Genomic DNA, 23,307 nt, shown 5'->3' with positions numbered 1-23,307 from the left:
TTTCAGCACAGAATTCTACCAGAATTTCAAAAAGGAGTTAATACCAATACTCCTCAAATTGGACCAAACAATTGAAACAGAAGGAACATTGCCAAACTCTTATTATGAGACTACAGTTACCCTGATACCCAAACCACCCAAAGACACAACTAGGAAAGAGAATTAGAGACCAATCTCCTTCATGAACATTAATGCAAAAATACTCAATAAAATACTGGCAAACTTAATCCAAGAACACATCAAAAAAATCATCCACCATGATCAAGTAGGCTTCATCCCAGAGATACAGGGATGGTTCAACACACAAAAACCTGTCAATGTAATCTACCATATAAACAAACTGAAAGAAAAAAAACACATGATCCTTTCATTAGATGCTGAAAAAGTCTTCAGCAAAATCCAACACCCCTTCATAATAAAGCTCTTGGAGAGATCAGGGATATAAAGAACATACCTACACATAATAAAGGCAATATACAGCAAACCAATAGCCAACATCAAACTAAATGGAGAGAAACTCAAAGTGATTCCACTAAAATCAGGAACAAGACAAGTCTGTCTATTCTCTCCATATCTATTCAATATAGTACTCAAAGTTCTAGCTGGAGCAATAAGACAACAAAAGGAGATCACGGGGATACAAATTGGAAAGGAAGAAGTCAAACTTTCACTATTTGCAGATGATATGATAGTATACATAAGTGACCCAAAAATTCTGCCAGGGAACTCCTACAGCTGATAAACACCTTCAGTAATATGGCAGGATACAAGATTAACTCAAAAAAAATCAGTAGCCTTCCTATATACAAATGACAAATGGGCTGAGAAAGAAATCAGAGAAACATCACCCTTTACAATAGCCACAAATGATATAAAATACCTTGGGGTAACTCTAACTAAGCAAGCGAAGGACCTGTATGACAAGAACTTTAAGTGCCTGAAGAAAGAAATTGAAGAAGATATCAGAAAATGGAAAGATCTCCCATGCTCTAGGATAGGTAGGATCAACATAGTAAAAATGGCAATCTTACCAAAGGCAATCTACAGATTCAATACAATCCCCATCAAAATCCCAACACAATTCTTCACAGACCTGGAAAGAACAATACTCAACTTCATATGGAAAAAGAAAAAACCCAGGGTAGCCAAAAACAATCGTATATAATAAAGGAACTTCTGGAGGCATCACCATCCCTAACCTCAAGCTCTACTATAGAGCTGTAGTAATAAAAACAGCTTGGTATTGGCATAAATACTGACATGTGGGTCAATGGAATCAAACTGAAGACCCTGGCATTAACCTGCACATCTATAAACACCTGATTTTAGACAAAGAAGCCAAGATTGTACAATGGAAAAAAGAAAGCATCTTCAACAAATGGTGCTGGTATAACTGGATGGTGGCATTTAGAAGAATGCAAATAGATCCGTATCTGTCACCATGCATAAAACTCAAGTACAAATGGATCAAAGACCTCAACATAAATCCAGTTACTCTGAACCTAATAGGAGAGAAAGTGGGAAATAGCCTTGAATGCACTGGCACAGAAGACCACTTCGTAAATATATCACCAAGAGCACAGACACTGAGAGCAACAATTAATAAATGGAACCTCCTGAAACTGAGAAGCTTCTGTAAGACAAAGGACACACTAAAGAAGATAAAATGGCAGCCTACAGAATGGAAAAAGATCTTTACTAACCTCACATCTGACAGAGAGCTGATCTCCAAAATATATAAAGAACCCTAGAAACTAGACATCAAAATCCCAAATAATCCAATTAAAAAATGGGGTGCAGATCTAAACAAAGAATTCTCAACAGAAGAATCTGAAATGGCCAAAAGACATTTAAGGAAGTGCTCAACATCCTTAGCCATCAGGTAAATGCAAATTAAAATGACAATTATGCCTGTCAGAATGGCTAAGATCAAAAACACTGATAACAGCTTATGTTGGAGATGATGTGGAGTAAGGGGAACACTCATCCACTGCTGGTGGGAGTGCAATCTTGTACAGCCACTCTGGAAATCAGTATGGCAGTATCTCAGAAAATTGGGAATTAACCTACCTCAAGACCCAGCAATATCATTCTTGGGCATATTCCCAAAAGATGCTCAACCACACCACAAGGACACTTGCTCAACTATGTTCATAGCAGCATTATTCATAATAGCCAGAACCTGGAAACAACCTAGATGTCCCTCAATGGAAGAATGGATAAAGAAAATGTGGTACATTTGCACAATGGAGTATTACTCAGTAGTAAAAAACAATGACATCATGAAATTTGCAGACAAATGGATGGAACTAGAAAAAAATCATCCTGAGGGAGGCAACCCCGACTCAGAAGGACAAATGTGGTATGTACTAACTCATAAGTGGATACTAGATGCAAACGAAGGATAACCCAGCTACAATCCACAACCCCAGAGAAGCTAGGTAAAGAGGAGGACCCTAAAAGGGACATGTAAGAATTGTTCCAGGAAGGGGAAAGGGTTAAGACTTCCTGCATAAATTAGAAGTAGCGATAGAGGGGAGGAGATGGGGATGGGAACATGAGGGTTCAGCATGGCTGAGTTTGGGGAGGGAAGGATAGGGAGAGCAATGAAAGAGGTATCTTGATAGAAGGAGCCAGTATGGGGTTAGGGAGAAACCTGGTTCTAGGGAAATCCCCAGGATCCCCAGCTAAGACTCCTAGCAATGGTGGAGAAGGTGCCTGAACTGGTCTTCCCCTGTAGTCAGATGGGTGACTACCCTAATTGTCATCATAGAACCTTCATCCAGTAGGATAGAAGCAGATGCAGACCCACAGCCAAGCACTTGGCCAAGCTCCTAGAGTTCAGTTGAAGAAAGGGAGGAGGGATTATAGGAGCATGGGCATCGAGATCATGATGGGGAAAACCACAGAGACAGCTGACCAGAGCTATTGGGAGCTCATGGACTCTGAACTGACAGCCGGGGAGCCTGCATGGGGCCAAACTAAGCCCTCCGAATGTGGGTGACAGTTGTGTGGCTTGATCTATTTGTGGGGCCCCTGGCAATGGGACCAGGACCTATCCTGGGTACATGAACTGGCTTTTTAGATCCTACTCCCTATGGTGGGATACATTGTTCAGCCTTGATATGGTGGGGAGGGGCTTAGTCCTGCCCCAACTTGGTATGTCAGCCTGTGTTGAATACCCAAGGGAGGCCTTACCCCCTATGAGGAGTGAATGGGGGACAGGATGGGAGGGAAATGGAGGGAGCGGGAGAAGGAAAGGGAGGGGAAACTGTGGTTGGTATATAAAATGAAAAAAAATGTTTTAAATTAAAATATATAAATAGATGGATGGATGGATGGATGGATGGATGGATGGATGGATGGATGGATGGATGAATGATTGCTGAGAGCAGCTGTTCCAAGGCAAGTGAGAACAGGGTGGACCCTGGATGACTACAGGTCTTGCTGTATAAAAACAGGCAAACATGGTCAAAGGGGATCCAAAGAAACTGAGAGGCAAAAATGTCACCATGGGAATTCTTTGTACGAACTGGCCAACAGGAACAGGAGAGGCACCTGGTGCTTCTGTCAACTTCAGGGTTTCCTGAGACGTGCTCAGAAAGTGGAAGGCCTTCTCTGCTGAAGAAAAGGAAAAACTGAAGAGACAGCAAAGGCAGAGCATGCTCATCACAAAAGGGAAGTGAAGACCTACAACTCTCCCACAGGAAAAACAAAACGTACATTCAAGCACACCAGCACACCCAAGCGACCTCCTTGGGCTTCCTTGTTCTGAGTGTCCCCTACCAACCACAGAAGAACACCCTGGCTTATGCAGTGGGGATGCCTGAGATTCCCTGCTGACCACAGGAGAACACCCTGGCTTATGCAGTGGGGATGCCTGAGCATCTCCTGCTGACCACAGGAGAACACCCTGGCTTATCCAGTGGGGATGCCTGAGCATCTGCTGCCAACCACAGAACACCCTGGCTTATGCAGTGGGGATGCCTGAGATTTCCCTGCTGACCACAGGAGAACACCCTGGCTTATGTAGTGGGGATGCCTGAGATTTCCCTGCTGACCACAGGAGAACACTTTGGTTTATCCTGGGGGTTGGGGGGGGGTGGTAAGATGCTGCAGAGAAGATGAAGAGGAGTGAAACGACACCATTACAGAGGACAAGCAGTGTCATGAGCAGAAGGTACTGGGCTGAAGGGGAGATGTAAAAAGGATGCTACTATCTTGTCTAGAGATGAAGGAAAAACCTAACATAGCAAAAAGGGAACCAAGGCTGAACAGAGCAGGAAGGGGAAGAGGAAAATGATGAGATGCTTCTCGTGCAGGACTTTCTTCTTGTCTATAAAGCGTTTAATCATCTATGTGCGGCTCCCTGATTTAAAAAAAGACAGGCTGAAATGTAGCGCTATGTGAGGTTTGTTTCTAAACCATCAGGTGTCTTTTGTTTTTTTAACCAGCACACTACCAAAAGTGTTTTAGATAGCCCCGGGCTTGGTGGCATTTTCAGTAGCCGCTAATCTTGCCTGGTAGTATTTCGGAAGTGAAAGCAGGAGTGGAAATCTGAAGCACGTTCTTCTTGGGAATGGTAGTGCTCACATCTCCAGTTGCCTGTGATGCAGCTTATTTGAAATAGTCTTCGGTTAACTGAACACGGCTCTGAACAGAAAAGGAACCCAGAAGCTCTTTGGTTGAAATTCTGCATTGGAGTGAGGGTGTGTGGCGTGGATGATTTCGTGGGATTGGTCCTCTCCTTCCACCTGAAGATGGTTCTGAGAAAAACAGGTCACCGGGCTTCAAAGTAAGTACTTCTCCCCCGCCCCACCCCACCTCACCCCCAGCAGGGTTTCTCTGTGCTGTGGAGCTTTGGCTGTCCTGGAACTCACTTTGTAGACCAGGCTGGCTTTGAACTCACAGAGATCTGCCTCCCTCTGCCTCCTGAGTGCCGGGATTAAAGGTGTGGGCCACCATTCCTGACTAAAGTAAACACTTTTACCCTGAGCCATCTTCTGAATATTTCTATTTTTTTTTTTTTTTTTTTTTTTGAGACAGGGTTTCTCTGTGTAGCTTTGGTGCTTGACCTGGAACTCACTCTGTAGTAGACCAGGCTAGCCTCAAACTCATAGAGATCCACCTGCCTCTGCCTCCTGAGTGCTGGGATTAAAGGCGTGCGCCACCACCGCCAGGCCTGAATATTTCTAAGTAAGTACAATTTTTATTAGTATTAGTTTTTTGTTGTGGTGGGGTTTTTTTGTTTTTGTTTTTTCTATAAGCCTGAACTTGGTTTCTTCTCGAGAGGAAGCTAGCCTCTTTGCTTTTCATTTTGGCTCATGATTACCACAGTGTTTATCTTCTTATATATTTGGCTAATTAATCCCTTTGTCTACATACCCTGCATATTGTGATGGGGCAATAAATGTTTGAGAACATTTTCACTCATAACTGACACTCAATAACCCTGATAAAGTAATAAGAGATTTCACAAAGTCCACTTACATTTACGGAGTGAAGACTTTCAGTTTCTAGCTGCAGAGCACACGAATATTAGAATAAATTTGGAGCTCTGTCCTTGAAGGATTAACAGAAAACTATGTTCTTGTTTGTATATGAGGACTCCGCGTTCTTTAACTTTCTTTACCATGTAATGGCAGCCATATTCTACAGCTCCAAATGACCTGAGGAAATATCCCCATATGCATGAGCTTTAAACACAAGGCTCCATATGTTTTGTTGACATTGGTCCTAGGGAAGGCTATGAAAGTACTGGTCATAATGCCTTTTCCTGGTTCTCAAAATAGGAATTGCTCAGGAAATCAGAGACTTCATTAAAAAGCACTTTTAATTGGTTGTTCCAGCTTTTAAAGTCATAATGCCACATTTAAAACTAAAGTAGAACATAGTATCCTATGTTGTGACTTGTCCCTTTATAAATCAGGTACAAGGAAAGAAGACACACTTGCCTAGGATCCAGAGTGGGTAACAGCAACCAAAGAAGGAAACACCTGCCCAACAAAGACAAGACCAGATATCAAAACCAGGAAACACCTCATCATCTTAACTCTCCAGGTGCCTAGATCCCAGCGCAAAAACACAAACATGAACTGCCAGGAAAATATACCTCCTAGAGAACCCACAAACCCTACAGCTATGGGCTCAGAGAAGAGCAGGGTAGCGGAAGCATAAGACAGGGACCCAGAATAGCAACTATGAGTATATTCAAGGACCTTAAGGAGACTATAAATAAATGCCTTTTTTAAAGACCATGAAAACACAGTGAAATAATGAAAACAATTCAAGACATGAAAGTAGAAACAGAGTCACTAAAGACAATCCAAACCAAAGAAAAACTGGAAATAAAATATTAGGATGTCAGACAAAAACCTCAGAGGCAAGCATCAGCAATGGATTGCAACACAGGGAAGAGGGAATTTCAGGTTCTGAAGACAAGGTAGAAGCAACAGATAGCTCAGTCAAAGAAAACGTTAAACGGAAAAAAAAATCTGGGCACAAAACATCCAGGAAATCTGGGACGGTGTGAAAAGACCAAACCTACAAATAACAGGGGTAGAAGAAAAAGAAGAAATCCAGGTCAAAGACACAAAAGATATTTTTAACAAAATATAGGAGAAAAGTCCCTCATTCTAAAGGAGGTACCAATGAAGTGTGTGAAGACACATACCAAACATCAAATAGACAGTACCAGAAGAGAAGATCCCCCATGACACAATAATCAAAACACTAAGTGCACAGAACACAGACAGGACATTAAAACACTAGGACTGCCCATAAGAACACCACCTAACTTTTCCAGTGGAGATTCTGAAAGTCAGAGGGGCACGTGAGGATGTTCTACAAACTCGGAGAACACAGATTCCAGCCTCTACTACGATACCAGCAAAACTATCAATTACCATCAACAGAGAAGAGAAACATTCTGTGATAAAAACCAATTTAAGCAATTTCTGTCTATCAGTCCAGCTCTACAGAAGGCACTAGAAAGAAAACTGAAGCAGTTAACCGTGCCCAAGACACGTAGAATAAATAATCTGAGAACAGTAAATCAAAAGGGGGAGGAGACTCCAGGTTATAACACCAAAATAAGAGAAATCAACAAACACTGCTCCTTGATACAATTCAGTATTAACTTATCTCAACTATCCAATAAAAAGACACAGACTTAAAGACTGCGTTAGAAAACAAAATCTGGAACGTGGGTGACAGTTGTGTGGCTTGGTCTGTTTGTGGGGCCCCCAGCAGTGGGACCAGGATTTCTCCATGGTGCATGAACCGGCTGTTTGGAGCCCTTCCCTATGGTGGGACACCTTGCTCAGCCCTGATGCAGCAGGGAGGGCCTTGGTCCTGCCCGAACTTGAAAAAGACTTTGTTGACTTCCTATGTGAGGCCTTACCTTCTCTGAGAAGCGGATGGGGGGTAGGGGAGGAAGTGAGGGGGGCAGCAGGAGAAGGGGAGAGAGAGGGAACTGTGGTTGGTTTGTAAAATGAAAAAAAATTAAAGTAAAAAATATATTTAAAAAATCTGTCTTTCTACTGTATCCAAGAAACACACCTCACCACCAAGGAAAGATATCACCTCAGAGTAAAAGGCTAGAGAAAAATATTCTAAGCAAATGGAAGAGATGTAGTCACTTTAATATCTGACAAAATGGACTTCACACCAAAGCTAATTAGAAGAAATAGGGAAGGACACTATTTACTCATAGGGGAAAAAATCATCAAGAAGATGTTGCAATTCTCAACATTTATGCACCAAACACAAGGGCATCCAAGTTGATAAAACACTACTAGAGCTAAAATCACATATTGTTCCTCACACAGTGGTAGTGGGTGACTTCAATATCTCACTCTCAAAAATAGACAAGTCATCCAAACAGAAAAATGCTGGAGTTAAATATTGTCATAAAACAAGGGGGCCGGGCGGTGGTGGCGCACGCCTTTAATCCCAGCACTCGGGAGGCAGAGGCAGGTGGATCTCTGTGAGTTCGAGGCCAGCCTGGTCTACAGAGCGAGATCCAGGAAAAGGCGCAAAGCTACACAGAGAAACCCTGTCTCGAAAAACCAAAAAAAAAAAAAAAAAAAAAAAAAAAAACAAGGGGAAACTAACAGATATCTACAGAACATTCCACCAAAAAACTAAAGAATGTATTTCTTTCAGCAGCGCATGGAACTTTCTCCAAAACTGACCACATACTAGGGCACAAAGTCTCAACAGACATAAGACAACTAAAATGACCCCCACATCCTGTCTGACCACCATGGATTAAAGCTGGATACCAACAACAGAAAAACAGCAAACATACAATCTCATGGAAACTGAACAACTCATTGCCGAATGAGAAATGGGTCAGCCACACCCAAACATTAGGCAGAGCTCAGGGAACCCTGAAGAAGAGGGGGGTGGAAGGATTATAGGAGCCAGAGGGGTCCAAGACACCAGGAGAACTGGACCCACAGAATCAAGGAAGCAGGGCTCATAGGGGCTCATAGGGGCTCACAGAGACTGAAGCAGCTGTCACAGAGCCTGCCTGCATGGGTCTGCACTAGCTCCTCTGCATACATGCTGCAGTTGTTTAGCTTGGGGGTTTTGTGGGACTTCTAATGGTGGGTGGGTGTGAGGGGGTGTCTCTCACTCTTTTTGCCTGCTCTTGGAAACCTTTTCTCTTCCTGGGTTGCCTCATCCAGCCTTGATATGAGGGTTTGTTTCTAGTCTTATTACATCTTGCTATGCCATGTTTGGTTGATATCACTGGGAGTCCTGCTCTTTTTCTGAAGGGAAACAGAGGAGCAGTGGGTCGGAGCGGGGCTGGGGGTGGGGGTGGAGGGTAGGGGGAGACTGGGAGGAGTGGGGGGAGGGGAAGCTGCTGTCGTGATGTATTATATGAGAAAAGAATAAATAAAAAGAAAATAGGTCAAGACAGAAATCAAGAAGGAAACTAAATCATTTAATAACGGAATGAAAGTGACAATACAACAAAACTTATGTGACACAAGGAAGGCAAAATACCTGAAAATTTTAGAACACTAACGAGAAATAATACTCAAAAAGAGTAGAGGGCAAGGAATACTCAAGCTTGGGTAAATCAATGAAATAGAAACAAACAAAAGAAAAAATAGGATCAATGAAATGAAGAGTTTGTTCCCAGAAAAAAGTCAACAAGATTGACAAACCTTTGGCCAAAATAACTAAAAGGTGGAGAGAGAAGATCCAGATTAACACAATCAGAGGTGAGAATGGGACATCACAACAGACAGGAAATTCAGAGAACCATAAGCGCATACTTTAAAAACCTGTATACCACCAATTCGAAAAATCTAAAATGGATTAATTGATATATATATGACCTATTAAGGTTAAATCAAGATCAAATCAGATATTTAAACAGAACCATAACCCCTAGTGAAATAGAAGCAGTACTTCCAACCAAAAGAGGGGCCAGATGGATTCCACCAGATGTTCAAAGATCTATAGCCCATCCTTTTTAAACTATTCTAGAGGGAGAGGAGGGGGAAGGGGAGGTGGAGGGGAGAAGGAAAAGAAAGAAGAAAAAAATGAAGGAGGAAGAGAAGGAGAAAAAGGAGGAGAGAGAGAGAGAGAGAGAGAGAGAGAGAGAGAGAGAGAGAGAGAGAGAGAGAGAGAGAGAACTCCTTCTACAAAGCCAGTATCACTGTAATACCAAAACCAGGTAAAGACACAACAGAAAAAGAAACTACAAGCCAATATCCCTAATGAACACAGACTCAAAAATACTCTAAAGTACTTGCAAAGAGAATACACATGTACATCAAAAAGATTATACACCATGACCAAGTTGGCCTTATTTCTGAAATACAGGGGTGGGTCAACATATGTAAGTCAATAAATGTAATAAACCACATAAATGGATTTAAAGACAAAAATCCCATGATCATTTTAATAGATGCAATACACTCACAATAGAAAAAGCCTTTAACAAAATCCAACACGCCTTCATTATAAAAGTCCTGAGGAATGTAAGGCTAGAGGGAATATATGTCAACATAATAAAAGTACACAAGAAACCCACAGCCAACAGCATCCTAAACGGAGAAAAGCTTGAAGCAATCCAACAGAAGGTGGGAATGAGACAAGGATTCCACTTCCCCATTCCTTTTCAGCACTGTTATTGAAGTACTAGCTGGAGCAAGAGAGGGAAATTCAGGAGATTCAAACAGGGACAGAAGAACTCAAACTGTCCCACTTCTAGAAATGATAAAGAAATTCCATGGTGTGGCAGGATAGAGAATCAACACACACAAACCAGTAGCTTTTCAATACACCAACAACAAACATGCACAGGAGATCATGAACACACTCCCAATCACAATAGCCTCAAATAAAAAAAAATATCTAGAAAGAAACCTAACCAAGGAAGTGAAAGGCCTCTACAATGAAAACTTCAATAAAGATAGAAGGAAATAGAAAGACATCCCACGCTCATTTGGTAGTACTAACATTGTTAAAATGACCATTATACCAGAAGTTGTTTATAGATTCAATGCAATCCCAATCAAAATCCCCATCTTGCTCTTCACAGCAATAGAAAAAAACTATCCCAAAATTCATATGGAACCACAAAAGACTCCAGAGTGCCAAAACAATCCTGAGCAAAAGAACAATGCTAGAGGGATTACAGTTCCAGATCTTAAGATATATTATGGAGCCACAGTAATAAAAACAGTATGGTGTTAGCAGAAAAAAAGAGAGAGAGAGAGATGTAGACCAATGTGACAGAATTGTAGACGCAAACGTAAGCACACATAACTTTATATTTGTCAAACACACCGAAAGCATGCTGGTAAATCTGGATATCCACATGTAGAAGGAGGGAATGAGACCCTTAGCTATCGCCTTGCACGAAACTAATTCCAAATGGATCAAAGACCTACACATGAAAAACTGAAACTGCCAGAAGAAAACATAGGCAGTACCCTACCTGCTACAGGTCTAGGAAAGAACTTCCTGAATAGTCAGGACTCTGTTCACCCAAGGATAAGGCCAATGATTAACACGTGGGACTTCATGAAACAAGTTTCTGCACAGCTAAAGAAACAATCAACCCAGTGAAGATAAGTCCACAGACTGGGAGACAATATTTACAAGCTATGCACCTGACAGAGAATTAATATCCAAAATATATTAGGAACTCAAAAAATGACCCATTTGAAAAAAAAAAAATGGGCCTGGAGCCTGAACAGCAAATTCATAAGAGAAGAGTCGGGTGGTGGTAGCGCACGCCTTTAATCCCAGCACTAAGGAGGCAGAGCCAGGTGGATCTCCGTGAGTTCGAGGCCAGCCTGGTCTACAGAGCAAGATCCAGGACAGGCACCAAAACTACACAGAGAAACCCTGTCTCAAAAGAAACAAAAAAACAAACAAACAAACAAAATTCATAACAGAAGAAAAAAGGCTAAGAAATATCACACAAACAACAAAAACAAATGTTAATTGTTCCTAGCAATTAGGGAAATGCAAATCAAAACAACTTTGAGATTCTATCTTCCCCAGTCGGGATGGCGAAGATCAATGGAACACTATAACAAACTGGAGAGAATCCAGGTGAGGGACCCCTGCTCACCATTAGTAAGACTGCAGACTGGTGTAGCCACTGTGGAAATCAGTGCAGAAAATCTTTAAAATGCTAGAAATAAATCTACTACACGACCCAGCTATACCACTCCTCGGCATATGCCCACAGGACTTGACATTCTACCCCATGGATACTTGCTCAGGCATTGTGGTGATTTGAATGAAAATGGCCCACATAGGCCCATAGGGTGTGGCACTATTAAGAGGTGTGGTCTTGTTGGAGGCAGTACGTCACTGGGGGGGTGAGATTGAGGTTTCAGAAGCTCAAGCAAGGCCCAGGGGGTCACTGCTCTTCCTGCTATCTGCCAAGTCAGATGTAGAACTCTCAGCTATCTCTCCAGCATCATGTCTGCCTGCATGCCACCATGCTTCCCACCATGACAATAACGCACTAAACCCCTGAACTGTAAGCCAGCCCCCAATGAAATGTTTTCCTTTATAAGAGTTGTCATGGTCATAGTGTCTCTTCACAGCATCGGAAACCCTAACTAAGACAGCTAAATTCATTGTTGCTCTATTCACAATAGCTAGGAAATGGAAACAATCTAAATGTTCTGCAGCAATAAACGAAAAAGGTGGTATGTACACACTATGGAATATTATTCAGCAATGAAGAAAAATGAAATCATGAACTTTGCAGGTAAATGGACGGAACTAGAAATAATCATATTGAGGGAGGTGACCCAGACCCAGCAAGACAAATGCCACATGTTCTCTCCTAGCTCCACATCTTCAGATATAAGTCCATAACCTGCGGTAACCACAGAAACCAGGAAAGTGAAACAGGACCACAGTCGGCTGTCTTAGTCATTGTTCTACGACTGTGAAGAGACACCAGGACCACTACGGCAACACTTGTAAAAGAAGCAGCTGAGAGTTCTACATCCGGATCCACGGGCAGCAGGAAAGAGAAAGCCCTTGTGATAGCTTGGGCTTGTGGAACCTCAAAGCTCAGCCCCACAGTGACACACTCCTCCACAGGGCCACACCACCTAAGCCACTCCCTCATGACTAAGCATTCAAATATATGAACCTATGGGGGCCATTCTTATTCAAACCGTCACATCAATATGGGGGGGAGGGGGAGGGAGCAATGGAGGGGAGTAGAAGGATACAAGCAATCAGAGCAGGGAAATGGGAAAAGAAAGGGCTGCTTAGGGAAGGGGAGGGGGGAGGTAAATACTGAAAAGGGTGGGAGGTGGGTAACATAGCAATAAGGATGTCTGAAAAGGCACAAGGAAGCATGCTATTAACTATTTCCTTTTAAAAAAAGTTATAATGCATGTAATTCAGCATATAAATATACACATCTACTTTTAATGAACTTTTATCATTTGAACTGACACTGCTCCCTCCAAGGACCAAAGACCACCTAACAAAAACCCCAATACCAGAAATGAGGAGCCCTCTTTTGAGTTGATGGCCAGGGCTGAGGGACTCCCAAAGCATACAACCTATTGCTGTTGCCCTTAGTTATCCCCGAGAGGTGGAAGGTAAGTCCTCAATTCTGAAGACACCGTGCTCTTCAGAAACAGGGCCCAGAGGCCCCTGAGCTGGAATTGACCTGATGGCCCCTTCCCTGAGGACTACCTTCCATTGTACTAAAAGGCGGAATTTGACCTTCCAAAGGAGAAAGGCAACCTTCAGTCCTACCCAGCTATGATGCTATGAAGCTCGTCAAAGACCAGCATGGCATTATATACTCTTGAGGGCTCAGTCATCAGGGCGTGGCACAACTTGGAAAGGATTAGGTGGTGTAGCCCTGTTGGAGGAAGTGCGTCACTGTGGGGGTGAGCTTTGAGGTTTCAGAAGCCCAAGCTATCATAGTATCAAGGTAGTGGCAGACATACCTTGGCTGTAACCAACAGCTCTCTGATTGGACTTAAGATCTGCTCAAAAAGAAGGACACTGTGCCTGGTACTGGAAACCTAGCGAACGACTCAATGCTGGTGACGTCATGATTACTGGAGGAGAATGTACAACCACTAGTTTACTAAACCAGCATAATCCCTAACAATAATCTATAAACATTTGTCCTTATACCCTTAGACAGACAAATGCAGTCTTCACCTCTCATCAGGGAAACTTCTCTTTGTAACAGAGACCAGGACAGAAAACCACAACCAATCAAAATGCAGAATTATGGAGCCCCAGTCTCAAAGCATACGTTTGCAAAACACTCCGGTACCTAAGGTTCATGAAACACTGTAGAAGAGGGAAGGAAAGGCTGTAAGAGCTAGAAGTGCGGGGAATTTTCTGTGAGAGTGTGTCTCCTAGTAACATCAGAAGCTATGTTCACAAAGTCTCAACACTATGACTGCCCAAAGGTGAGTGATTCCACACTGCACAGGGAAAAGCCCATGAGGCCTCAACCCTACAGAGAGAACTATAAGCAGCTGAGTGAACTGGGAGCAGGAGAGGTGGCCCTCCCCAGGGAAGAGCACACCCATCAGTTGTCCAGTACCAAAAGGTCAGCCCTGAAAACATCCACACAAGTATCATTATATGGACTCAACAGATTGTATTTAGGACTATGTTTATATACAAACACATATGTATGTGTACAATAACAATTAGTGAAAAAAAAAGAGGCCCTGAATTTGAAGTATATGGGGGAGGGGGTTGGAGGAAGAAAAGGCAGACATTTTTTTAATTAAATAATAATCTCAAAAATAAACAAAATATAAAAATAAATCAATTTTTTAAAAGCACCTTGAGATTTCATCTTACCCTAGTCAGAATGGCCAAGAGCAGTAAAACAAACAAGGAACAGCCCGTGCTGGCAAGGGGGAGGGAGGAGAACACTTACTCATTGCTGGTGGAGTGCAAACTGGTACAGCCACTGTGGAAATCAGCGTGACAATTCTTCAGGAAGCTGGGAATCGATTGACCTCAAGATCCAGCTATACCACTCTAGGATACACACCCAAAGGACTCTATGTCTTACCACAGAGACCCTTGCTCATCTATATTCTTCACTGCTCTATTCATAACAGCCAGAAATTGGAAGACAACCTAGATGTTCATCAGCTGATGAATGGGTAGTGAAAACGTGGTATATTCGCACAAGGGAATATTATTCAGTTGTTAAGAAGATGATACTTGCCTGTAAATGGATGGAGCAAAAAAAAAAAAAAAAAAAAATCACCCTGACTGAGGTAATCCAGGCCCAACAAAACAAATGTATGTTTTCTCTTATATTCACTTTTATGCCTTCAGTGTGTGTGCTACCCGTCTGAATAAGCACAGAGGTTAGGTACCTGGAAAGGAACTGCGGGTGGGATAGAAAATAGTATTTTGGAGAGACAAAGGAAAAACTAGACTAGGAAGATTATACAGGGAGGCGGATGGAAGAGAATGGCAATAAGGGAAGGAACAGCTAACACTATGGCCGTTTGAAAAGCCATATGGAAACCTACGACGGCAGAAGCTTCCTACGATATATAAATGTCTGAAAGGAACGTAAATGGAGTCAATGGGGGAGACAATATCCCAACTAGACAGCTTATGCCACCAAGTACAACACCCAGTGCCGGGAATGTATGCACATGGGTGCGTTCGGTGCATGTATAACCTGGAGTTCGCACACCCAGCGGCCCTAGTCTAGTTCACCTACTTCCTTGGTGAGGTCGTAGTTCTGGCCCAGGATGCTCTGGATGAGCTCCTTGATGGTCTGGTCTGAGGCCCTCTGGGCCTCGGACTGCAGGGAGGCTACGATCTCCTCTATGTTCGTGGGGAAGGCGCGTGTCATCTGCAGGGACGCCTGGCCCGACGACGACATTTCACGCCCGGTTCTCGACAGGGGCCTGAACCACCGCGCCGAGCCCATGCCCTCGCGCAGGAAGTGGGTGCGGATCCGCAGCCTGCGCAGCAGCCGCCCGCTCTCGTCCGTCTCGCTGCTCAGGCTGGACAAGGAGCTGGCCTGTCGGTAGCGGGGGCGGGCCACCTCGATCCCCGGGGCCTGGTGCGCGGGGCTCATGGGGAAGACGCGCCTGGACACCTGCTCCCCCTGGATCTTGACGTGCCGCCTCTTGTGGCGCGAGCGCGGCCGCAGCAGGCGCGCCGGCTTGGCGGTGCCAGCCTGGCGGGCGATGGCCGGCGGCGCTCTAGGGGACTGGTGCCGCAGGAACGCCGAGCTCCGCAGGTAGAAGTCCCGGGGACGGAAGGGCTCGGGCTTCCCGGGGCCGCGCCGCCGCGTGCTCTGCGGCGCCCCCTGCAGGTCGGCCTTGGCGGGGCGCTCTGGGCTCTGCACCTTAGACGGCGGCGGCGGCGGCGGCGACAAGGGCTTGGCCCCCAAGGACGCTGGCCTCTGGGCCCCGGAGCTGCCGGCGCTGCACGGGCGCGCCTCCCCGTCCTGGTCCTCGAAGTCATCCTCAGGACATGCCCTCCAAGGCAGCCTGGCCGCCAGCTTCTGCTTGAACTGGTAACATTCCTTTTTGGTCTCCTGGCGAACCTTCTCCAGCTCTTTAAACATGTACGATTCTTCTCTGGCTGTCAGTCCGAAGTGCTTCGGGATGGTGGACATCTTGACGAACTTGACCTGTAAAATATCCCCCCACCCAAATATATATATATATATTAATATGTGTTTAATAAAACTTAGGTTCATAAAAGTCCAGTTCCGCAAAATGTCTCGGGATAGAATGTACTGTGTTCAACCCATTTTACGTCCGTATCTATGGCCTTTCACAGGAACCACGAAATTACTCTAAACCAGTTGTTCTCAACCTGTGGGGCCAGTCCCCTTTGCGAAACAAAGACCCTTTCACGGGGGTCACCTAAGATCACCAGAAAACACAAATATTTACATCACTATTCATAACCGTAGCAAAATTACTATGAAGTAGCAACGAAAATAAATTCATGGTTGGGGTCTCCACAACATGAGGAATTGTATTAATAGATCACAGCATTAGGAAGGCTAGGGACCACTCCTCTAAACGAGCAATTTTTTTTTTTCAGTGATAATTCCCAAGCCCCTTAGGACCTGTTTTAACACTTGGTTTGTTTTTGAAAGGCAGGGTTTCTCTGTGTTACAGCTCTGGTTGTCCTGGAACTCTGTTTGTAGACCAGACTGGCCTTGAACTCACAGAGATCCACCTGCCTCTGCCTCCCGAGTGCTGGGACTAAAGGCGTGTGCCACCACCGACCAGCTTAACATTTCTTCAGATTCTAATATTGTGTCCCACTTCCAACCAAGCAAGACTTCGTAAAGGTAGGCACAGAACACCTAAGGTAGCAGCAGGTCGCAGGGAATAGGGGTCTCCAACTGTATGCCCAGCCCCCACCCCGTGGCTTGGACTGGGCCAGCAAACATGTTTTTCAGTTATTTGGAAGTTTCGCAAAAAAAAACATAAAATTATATCGGACAAGTTTAAATTGGAACATATTCACATAAAAATTTCTCTTGGGAGAAAATTTGAGGTCTGTGGTAACAGAAGGGCCAAATCTCTGCTCCGGACTTCATAGCTGCTGCCTCTTCCTTCTCCAGATGGTCCCAGGTGTCTCTCTTGTCCAGCCACTTTGCTTGGTGTCTCACTTCTGCTGTGGCACAGGGAAGGAAGGATGGAGGTCAGCCTCAAGGCGGAGGCTGCGGCTAACTCACAAAGCCTTGAATGCTAGATGTTTGTATTTAGCTGTGAATTTAGCTGGAAACCCACTTGAGATTTTTAGCAGAAAAGTGGTTTGATGAAATTAGCACTTGGAGATGGTAATATTATACAGAGAGAAAAGGGGGACCAAGAAGCTTGGTAACTTTAGCCTGAGGGAGGCCTGGAATTGATAACGGAGCAGAAAGTAAACAGACTTAACATGGTAAAAAATGATAGCACCTGGTCAACGATTAAGAAAAAAATGCGATCTGGGTGTGGTGGTGCAAGCTGAAATCCCAGCACTCAGGGGAGGTAGAAGTAGAGACAAGTTTGAGACCAAGGCTGTGCTACATACTGAGTTTGGGGGCAGTCAGGGCTACACAGCAATATCCTGCCTAGAAAATTATATATATATATATATATATATATATATATATATATATATATATATATATATATAAAATAAATTTTAAATATCAAAAATAAATGGGAGCAATTGAAAGTTCATCAAAAAAAGATACATCGACAGTTTAAAGAGATAAGCTCAGTGGGAAGTTACTTGCTAAACATTAACAAGACCCTGGGTTTCATCCTAGCTGAAAAAAATTAATGAGGACCTTGTATCACTTCATTGAAGTCTAGGCCAAAAACAAATGCATATTAAAATTTGTTATTCACCCAAATGTACATTTGAGAATGGTTAAAAAGGTAAACTTCATGTTGCGTATTTACTATAATTTTTAAATGCCAATTTCCATTTTTCAGCCAGGTCTTGTAGGATACCTATGGTCTCAAGTGAATTTTGAGATCTTTTTTGTTGTTGTTGTTTTGCTTTTTTGTTTTTCGAGACAGGGTTTCTCTGTGTAGTTTTGAGCCTTTCCTGGAACTCGTTTTGTAAACCAAGCTGGCCTTGAACTCACAGAGATCCGCCTGCCTCTGCCTCCCTAGTGCTGGGATTAAAGGCTTGTGCCACCACCGCCTGGCTGAATTTTGAGATCTTGAAAGTGCTGAGATCATTATTGAAAGCCAGGAGGAACTGCAGAAAAAAAAAGACCAATGAGAGCTTACTGTGAATGGCGAAAGGCGTGAGAACAAGGGACCAAGAATATGAGGGAGCGGGGCTCCCTAGAGGCCAAGAAGAGTGGCTGGAGCACAGAACTACAACAATGAAAATAAAAACAGAAAATCCTGGATCAGAGCAGTGACTTTAAAGTCAGCAGGAGGGCAAGCCCAGCCCAGCACTCAGGAGACAAGAGACAGGGCAACCAGGAGATGGAGAACTACTGGGCGGATCTAGAGACCTTGTAACAAACAAGCCAGTTTCCAAAGAAACACCCACAGTTTTTAAAAGAAAATCCAAAGCCAAGGTTCTTTGAGGAGCATTTAAATAGTGAAGCAGAGATCATAGACACTAAAGAACCATTTAAAATGTAAATGTTCCCCCAAGGAACTTGAATCTAAAATTACACAGACAATGTGGAAACCAATGGCATCCTTTATACCAAATGCTCCAATTTAAAAAATAATGGCAAGTCTTCCTAATTGCCAAAAGAGTAAGTATCAAGCTAAATGCATGGTAAAAATTTACTAACACTATTTGAATAAATTTTATTTAATTTTATTTAATTGAAGGTCATAAAAGATTGAATACACAACTAATGTTCATTGATGATAAGCCAAATATTGTAATTATACCTGGTAGTCTCAAGATACCATATTGATTTCATTTTACACATAAATTTAACAATGATATTTAAAACTTTTTATTTACTTGGAATAATAAATAAGATTACCAAACACTGTGAAAAGAGAAATGGAGGATATGTTCACCTGCTCCTCTGTGAAGGAGTGCCTGGATAATTAACACTTGCAAGATAAAGAAACTGAAACACCACAGATAGAATCAGTAGGTAGACTGAGAAAGAATTTTGAGATATATGAAGTATATTATAAAGGCAGAAATTGATAGGTTATAGAAGGAAAAACTCTTCAATAAATCATGCTGGGGCCATTGGTTGACTACTTAGGACAGAATTATGCCTTGATTTGTGCCAAAAATAAGTCAAGAACTATTTAAAATATGAACTAATTAAATATCCAAAGCATTGATTTGCTTACCACTTATCCATATTCCTTGATTAGACTCATATCAATATACAAAACAGCTGTCTTCCTAGTAGAAGTCATTTAGTGCCCAGCTGGGGTAACATGAAAAAACTGCCCATGTATCCATTTCTGAAACATACCCTGCTGACCCTAAACTGAAGACCTTTGTAACATGACAGAGTTCTCCTCTGAGAGCTAAGCTTCCTTTCTGTACCCAGCTCCACCAACTAGTCCTGGGGCAGTTTGATTCCAGATGTATATATCAGAGGTTCATATTACAAAGCAAAAACTAATAGGTGTGGTGGCACATGCTTTTAATCCCAGTTCCTGGGAGGCAGATGCTGGCAGGTCTCTGCTGAATTTCAGGCCAGCCTGCTCTACAAAACGAGACCCTGTCCCAAAAAACAAAAAGAGGAAGATAGGGAAGGAATAAAACAATCGTGTGTTGTCCAACCCATAAAATATGAACCTTAGAGGTGAGTTCTAGAGTCTTTGAGGAAGTTTCCACGTTTAAAAACTCCTCGGAGTACTTCTGTCCTTGTTGTTTGCACAAGTGACATTGTGTTCACAGGGTCACCACCTTCAAGTGACTGTAAGTGCACCCACTGGAAGTACTGTGATACCTGCTGTGAGCCGGCTACAACTCCCCTCCCTCTTCTTGGTTCCTGTTCCGAGTGCCCTTCCCAACTTGTGGGCCCTCGGTTTGTTCCTGAAGTTTAAACAAATGCGCATTGTTTAACATTTCTATGTACATCCCCTTGGAATCTGAATAGAAAAGTCGTTTTTTATGCCCCAAAAATAAACTAACAGGAAACAGAGCTTAAAATTCAATAGACAGGAGCTTCTATCTGGCCTTCAAGCTGGGTGGTATCTGAAGGCTTATGGGTCAGCTCTTGGGAGTTGGCTGCCTGTGTCTCTCCACCCACCCACCCCTCAACACCACTAAATAAGGGAATTACTTTTAAAAATTCTTTCTCTTTCTTGAGGGCAATTTACAAAGAGAAGCTGGTTCTAGTTTCGAGATGCTCAAAGAAAAAATAATACATTTGTCCCCAAATAAGAAAGGGTCAGATTGTCTGCTCATAATCCAAGCTAACTAAGTCTACTCCATGGTTTGAGATGGGACAGACTGTGCTTTAAAAAAAAAATCTTTGGAAGTCAAGCAAGAATTTCACTCTCCTGTTCTTTCCAAATTTGTAAGTGCATCCCTTTTCCTGTCTCTTGTACTGGAAGTTAGAGGCAACAGGCAGTAGAGGGGCCAAGGCCCAGCTTTTGCTCCTTCACCACCAGGCCAAGCAAGGCATCAGGAAGAAACTCTGGCCAGAAATAGCTAAACTCCAGCTTCTAGAGGCTGCCAAAGTGCTTCCGGCATGAACTCTACACTTTGATGCGTACAAGCTCTTCTCCCATCCTTAAGGTTGGTGTTACTTCTATTGGAACAGGAAAGCCAAATTCTGCTCCAGATCCATGTTCTCTTTCCTTTGAGCAAAGCTCTTGCAACATAGCCCCAGCAGCTGGAATTTGCTGTGTGTACAGGCTGGCCTTGAACTTCCCATCCTCCTCCTCCGCCTGCTTCCCAAGCACTGGAATTACAGGTATGTGTCACCACACTCAGGGTTCTGCTTCCCAGTCTATGTGAAGTAAAACTATACTGAACACTCCCCAGGTGAACTGGGCCCAAGCTTCATGAAGCCCCGAAGTCCAAGGGAAGGAAATCTTCATGCTAAGCCTCACTCTTCACAGTGGGGCTGAAGCCCAGGTCAGGAGCAAAATGGTTTACCTGGCTTGTCCTCTCTAACATACAGTCAAGGTGCCTCAGTGGAAGAAGTGATTCATTAGGAACAGGATTCAGGCTCTCTTGTAGGTCCAGAGCCAAATATTATCTCTATTCCCTAAATTCATGTCAACACCAACTTGTACTAAAGTTCCAACAGAAACTCCTAAGCCCAGGGACCAGACAGCTCATCTCAGCTGGCAAAAGTTCCATCCCCGGCAAAGAAAATAAAAATATTATGATTTGCTTTTGAAATATCAGTGGTTAAAAAAAAAGGAGATCTATTTGTGCTTTGATCAGAATTTCCTTGAAGATGTAAAAGAAAATATCCTACCATATGAATAATTCTACTAGGAACAGAATAGTAACTTTTTCCATCTTTCCATATTTTCCATAATACTTGGATCCTTGATGGAGAAAGACTCAACTCTTAAAAGTTAACTAGGAACATGTTTGTGTGCGCGTGTGCACACACACACACACACACACACCCATACAGTGAGATGGTTCAGGAGCCACCAAGACTTGAAGACCTGGATTCAGTTCCCAGAACCCACATGATAGGAGGAGAGAACAGACCCATGCAAGTTGTTCTACATGTGCACTGTGGTACATATATGCCCCTCCCCAATAAATAAATAAGTGTAATCTTCAAAAATATGCCATGATGCAACATAGTATTTTGTATACTAATCTAAAATTTTAATGAAAATTTTTATGTAGTGTTCAGTCTCCAAAATATTTGTGTATTTTTGAAGTTAGTCTTGCTAGTTGTTACTTTATACTTTTATTCCATGGCTGTCTGCTGAGATGAGGAAACTATCACAATTTTTGTATTTGTTTAGACTATTTGTAGTCTATAACATGGCTAGTTTTAGAGAAGGTTCTGAGCTCTGCTGGGAAGAATGTGATTTCCCTAGTGGAATGTTATGTATATGCTAATTCCAGTTGATCGGTGGTACAATTTAGCTTTCATGTTTCTTGACTGACATTTGGTTTGGAAGTTCTATTGAGATGCGAGAGTGGGGTGCTTTAGGTCTCTCAGTATTATTGCATCAGGACCGGGTCTTTTATGTCTTTTAGTGTGTGTTTTATGAAGCTGGGGTGCCAAAGATTCAAGTGCATATATATTTATAATAGTTATATTCTCTTGGTGAATCGTCCCTAATATACTATGCAATGGCCTCCATGCCTCTTCTCACTGGCTTTGGTTTGAAGTCTACCCCGTTAGACACAAGAATCGCTGTGCCAGCTCGTTTGCAGTTTCCTTTTGCCGGCTAGGTTTGTTTCCAACTTGGACTCTCCTATTCTGGATGTCTTTTCTAGTTTTGTGAGTTTCTTGGTGACAATGGTTAGTTGGATCTTGTTTATCAATTCGGTCAGCTACCCTGTGTCTTCAGTTGGTGAGTTAAGGCCATTTATGTGTAAGGTTATGATTGGTGAGGCTTTACTCTTTCTGGTGCTGTTGTTGGTCATTTCTCTGGTCCTTTTGTTTACTGGTAGATCCTTTCTCCCTCTCCTGCTGGTAAAGGATTTTTGCAGATGTGTGGCATTGAACATGACCGATTCTTTCTTAGCTCTCTCTTGATCTCTTCACTTCAAGAAATGCATTCTTTCCTGATGTGCTGGCTAGTTTTATGTTAACTTGGTACAAGCTAGAGTCATCTGAAAGGAGGGACCCTCAATTGAAAAGATACCTCCATAAGATCAGGCTGTAGGCAAGCCTGTAGAGCACTTTCTTAATTGATGGGGGAGGGTCAGCCCATTGTGGGTGGTGTCATCCTTAGGCTGGTGGTCCTGGGTTCTATAAGAAAGCAGGCTAAGCAAGTCATGATGAGCAAGCCAGTAAACAGCACCCCTCCATGGCCTCTGCATCAGCTCCTGCCTCCAGGTTCCTGCCCTGCTTGAGTTCCTGTCCTGACTTCCGTCTGTGGTGGAATAAGATATGAACATGTAATCCAAATAAACCCTTTCCTCCCCAGCTTGCTTTTTTTGATCATGATGTGTCACCACAGCCTTAGTAACCCCAATTACGACACCTGTGTTCTTATGGATGAAACTTTCTTTTTCTTCTGTGTGTGGTGTTCCTTTAAGAATTTTCTGAACTAAGCTATTACTGCATTAACTTATGTTTGTCTTCAAATACTCTTATTTACCCAAATTTTTCTCCATTAAAATAACTTTGCTAAGTATCTTGGTTGACAGTTATTAACTTTCAGG

At 43.0% G+C, this 23,307-nt stretch overlaps 1 protein-coding gene across 1 annotated transcript in view; it reads right to left on the bottom strand.

The window, feature by feature from the left end:
* Window positions 1-23,307, bottom strand: part of Ttc6 (tetratricopeptide repeat domain 6) — a 195,196-nt gene that overhangs the window by 149,651 nt on the left and 22,238 nt on the right. The window contains exon 7 of the mRNA XM_052738582.1: window positions 15,233-16,156. Coding sequence (XP_052594542.1) covers window positions 15,233-16,156 — 924 coding nt within the window. The remainder of the gene's footprint in view (window positions 1-15,232; window positions 16,157-23,307) is intronic.

This window comes from Peromyscus californicus, unplaced genomic scaffold (assembly GCF_007827085.1).
Source record: "Peromyscus californicus insignis strain IS unplaced genomic scaffold, ASM782708v3 Scaffold_15__1_contigs__length_86483966, whole genome shotgun sequence".
Taxonomy (NCBI): domain Eukaryota; kingdom Metazoa; phylum Chordata; class Mammalia; order Rodentia; family Cricetidae; genus Peromyscus; species Peromyscus californicus.
The sequence above is the reverse complement of the archived record's forward strand: the minus strand, read 5'-3'. Positions and strand labels throughout refer to the sequence as shown.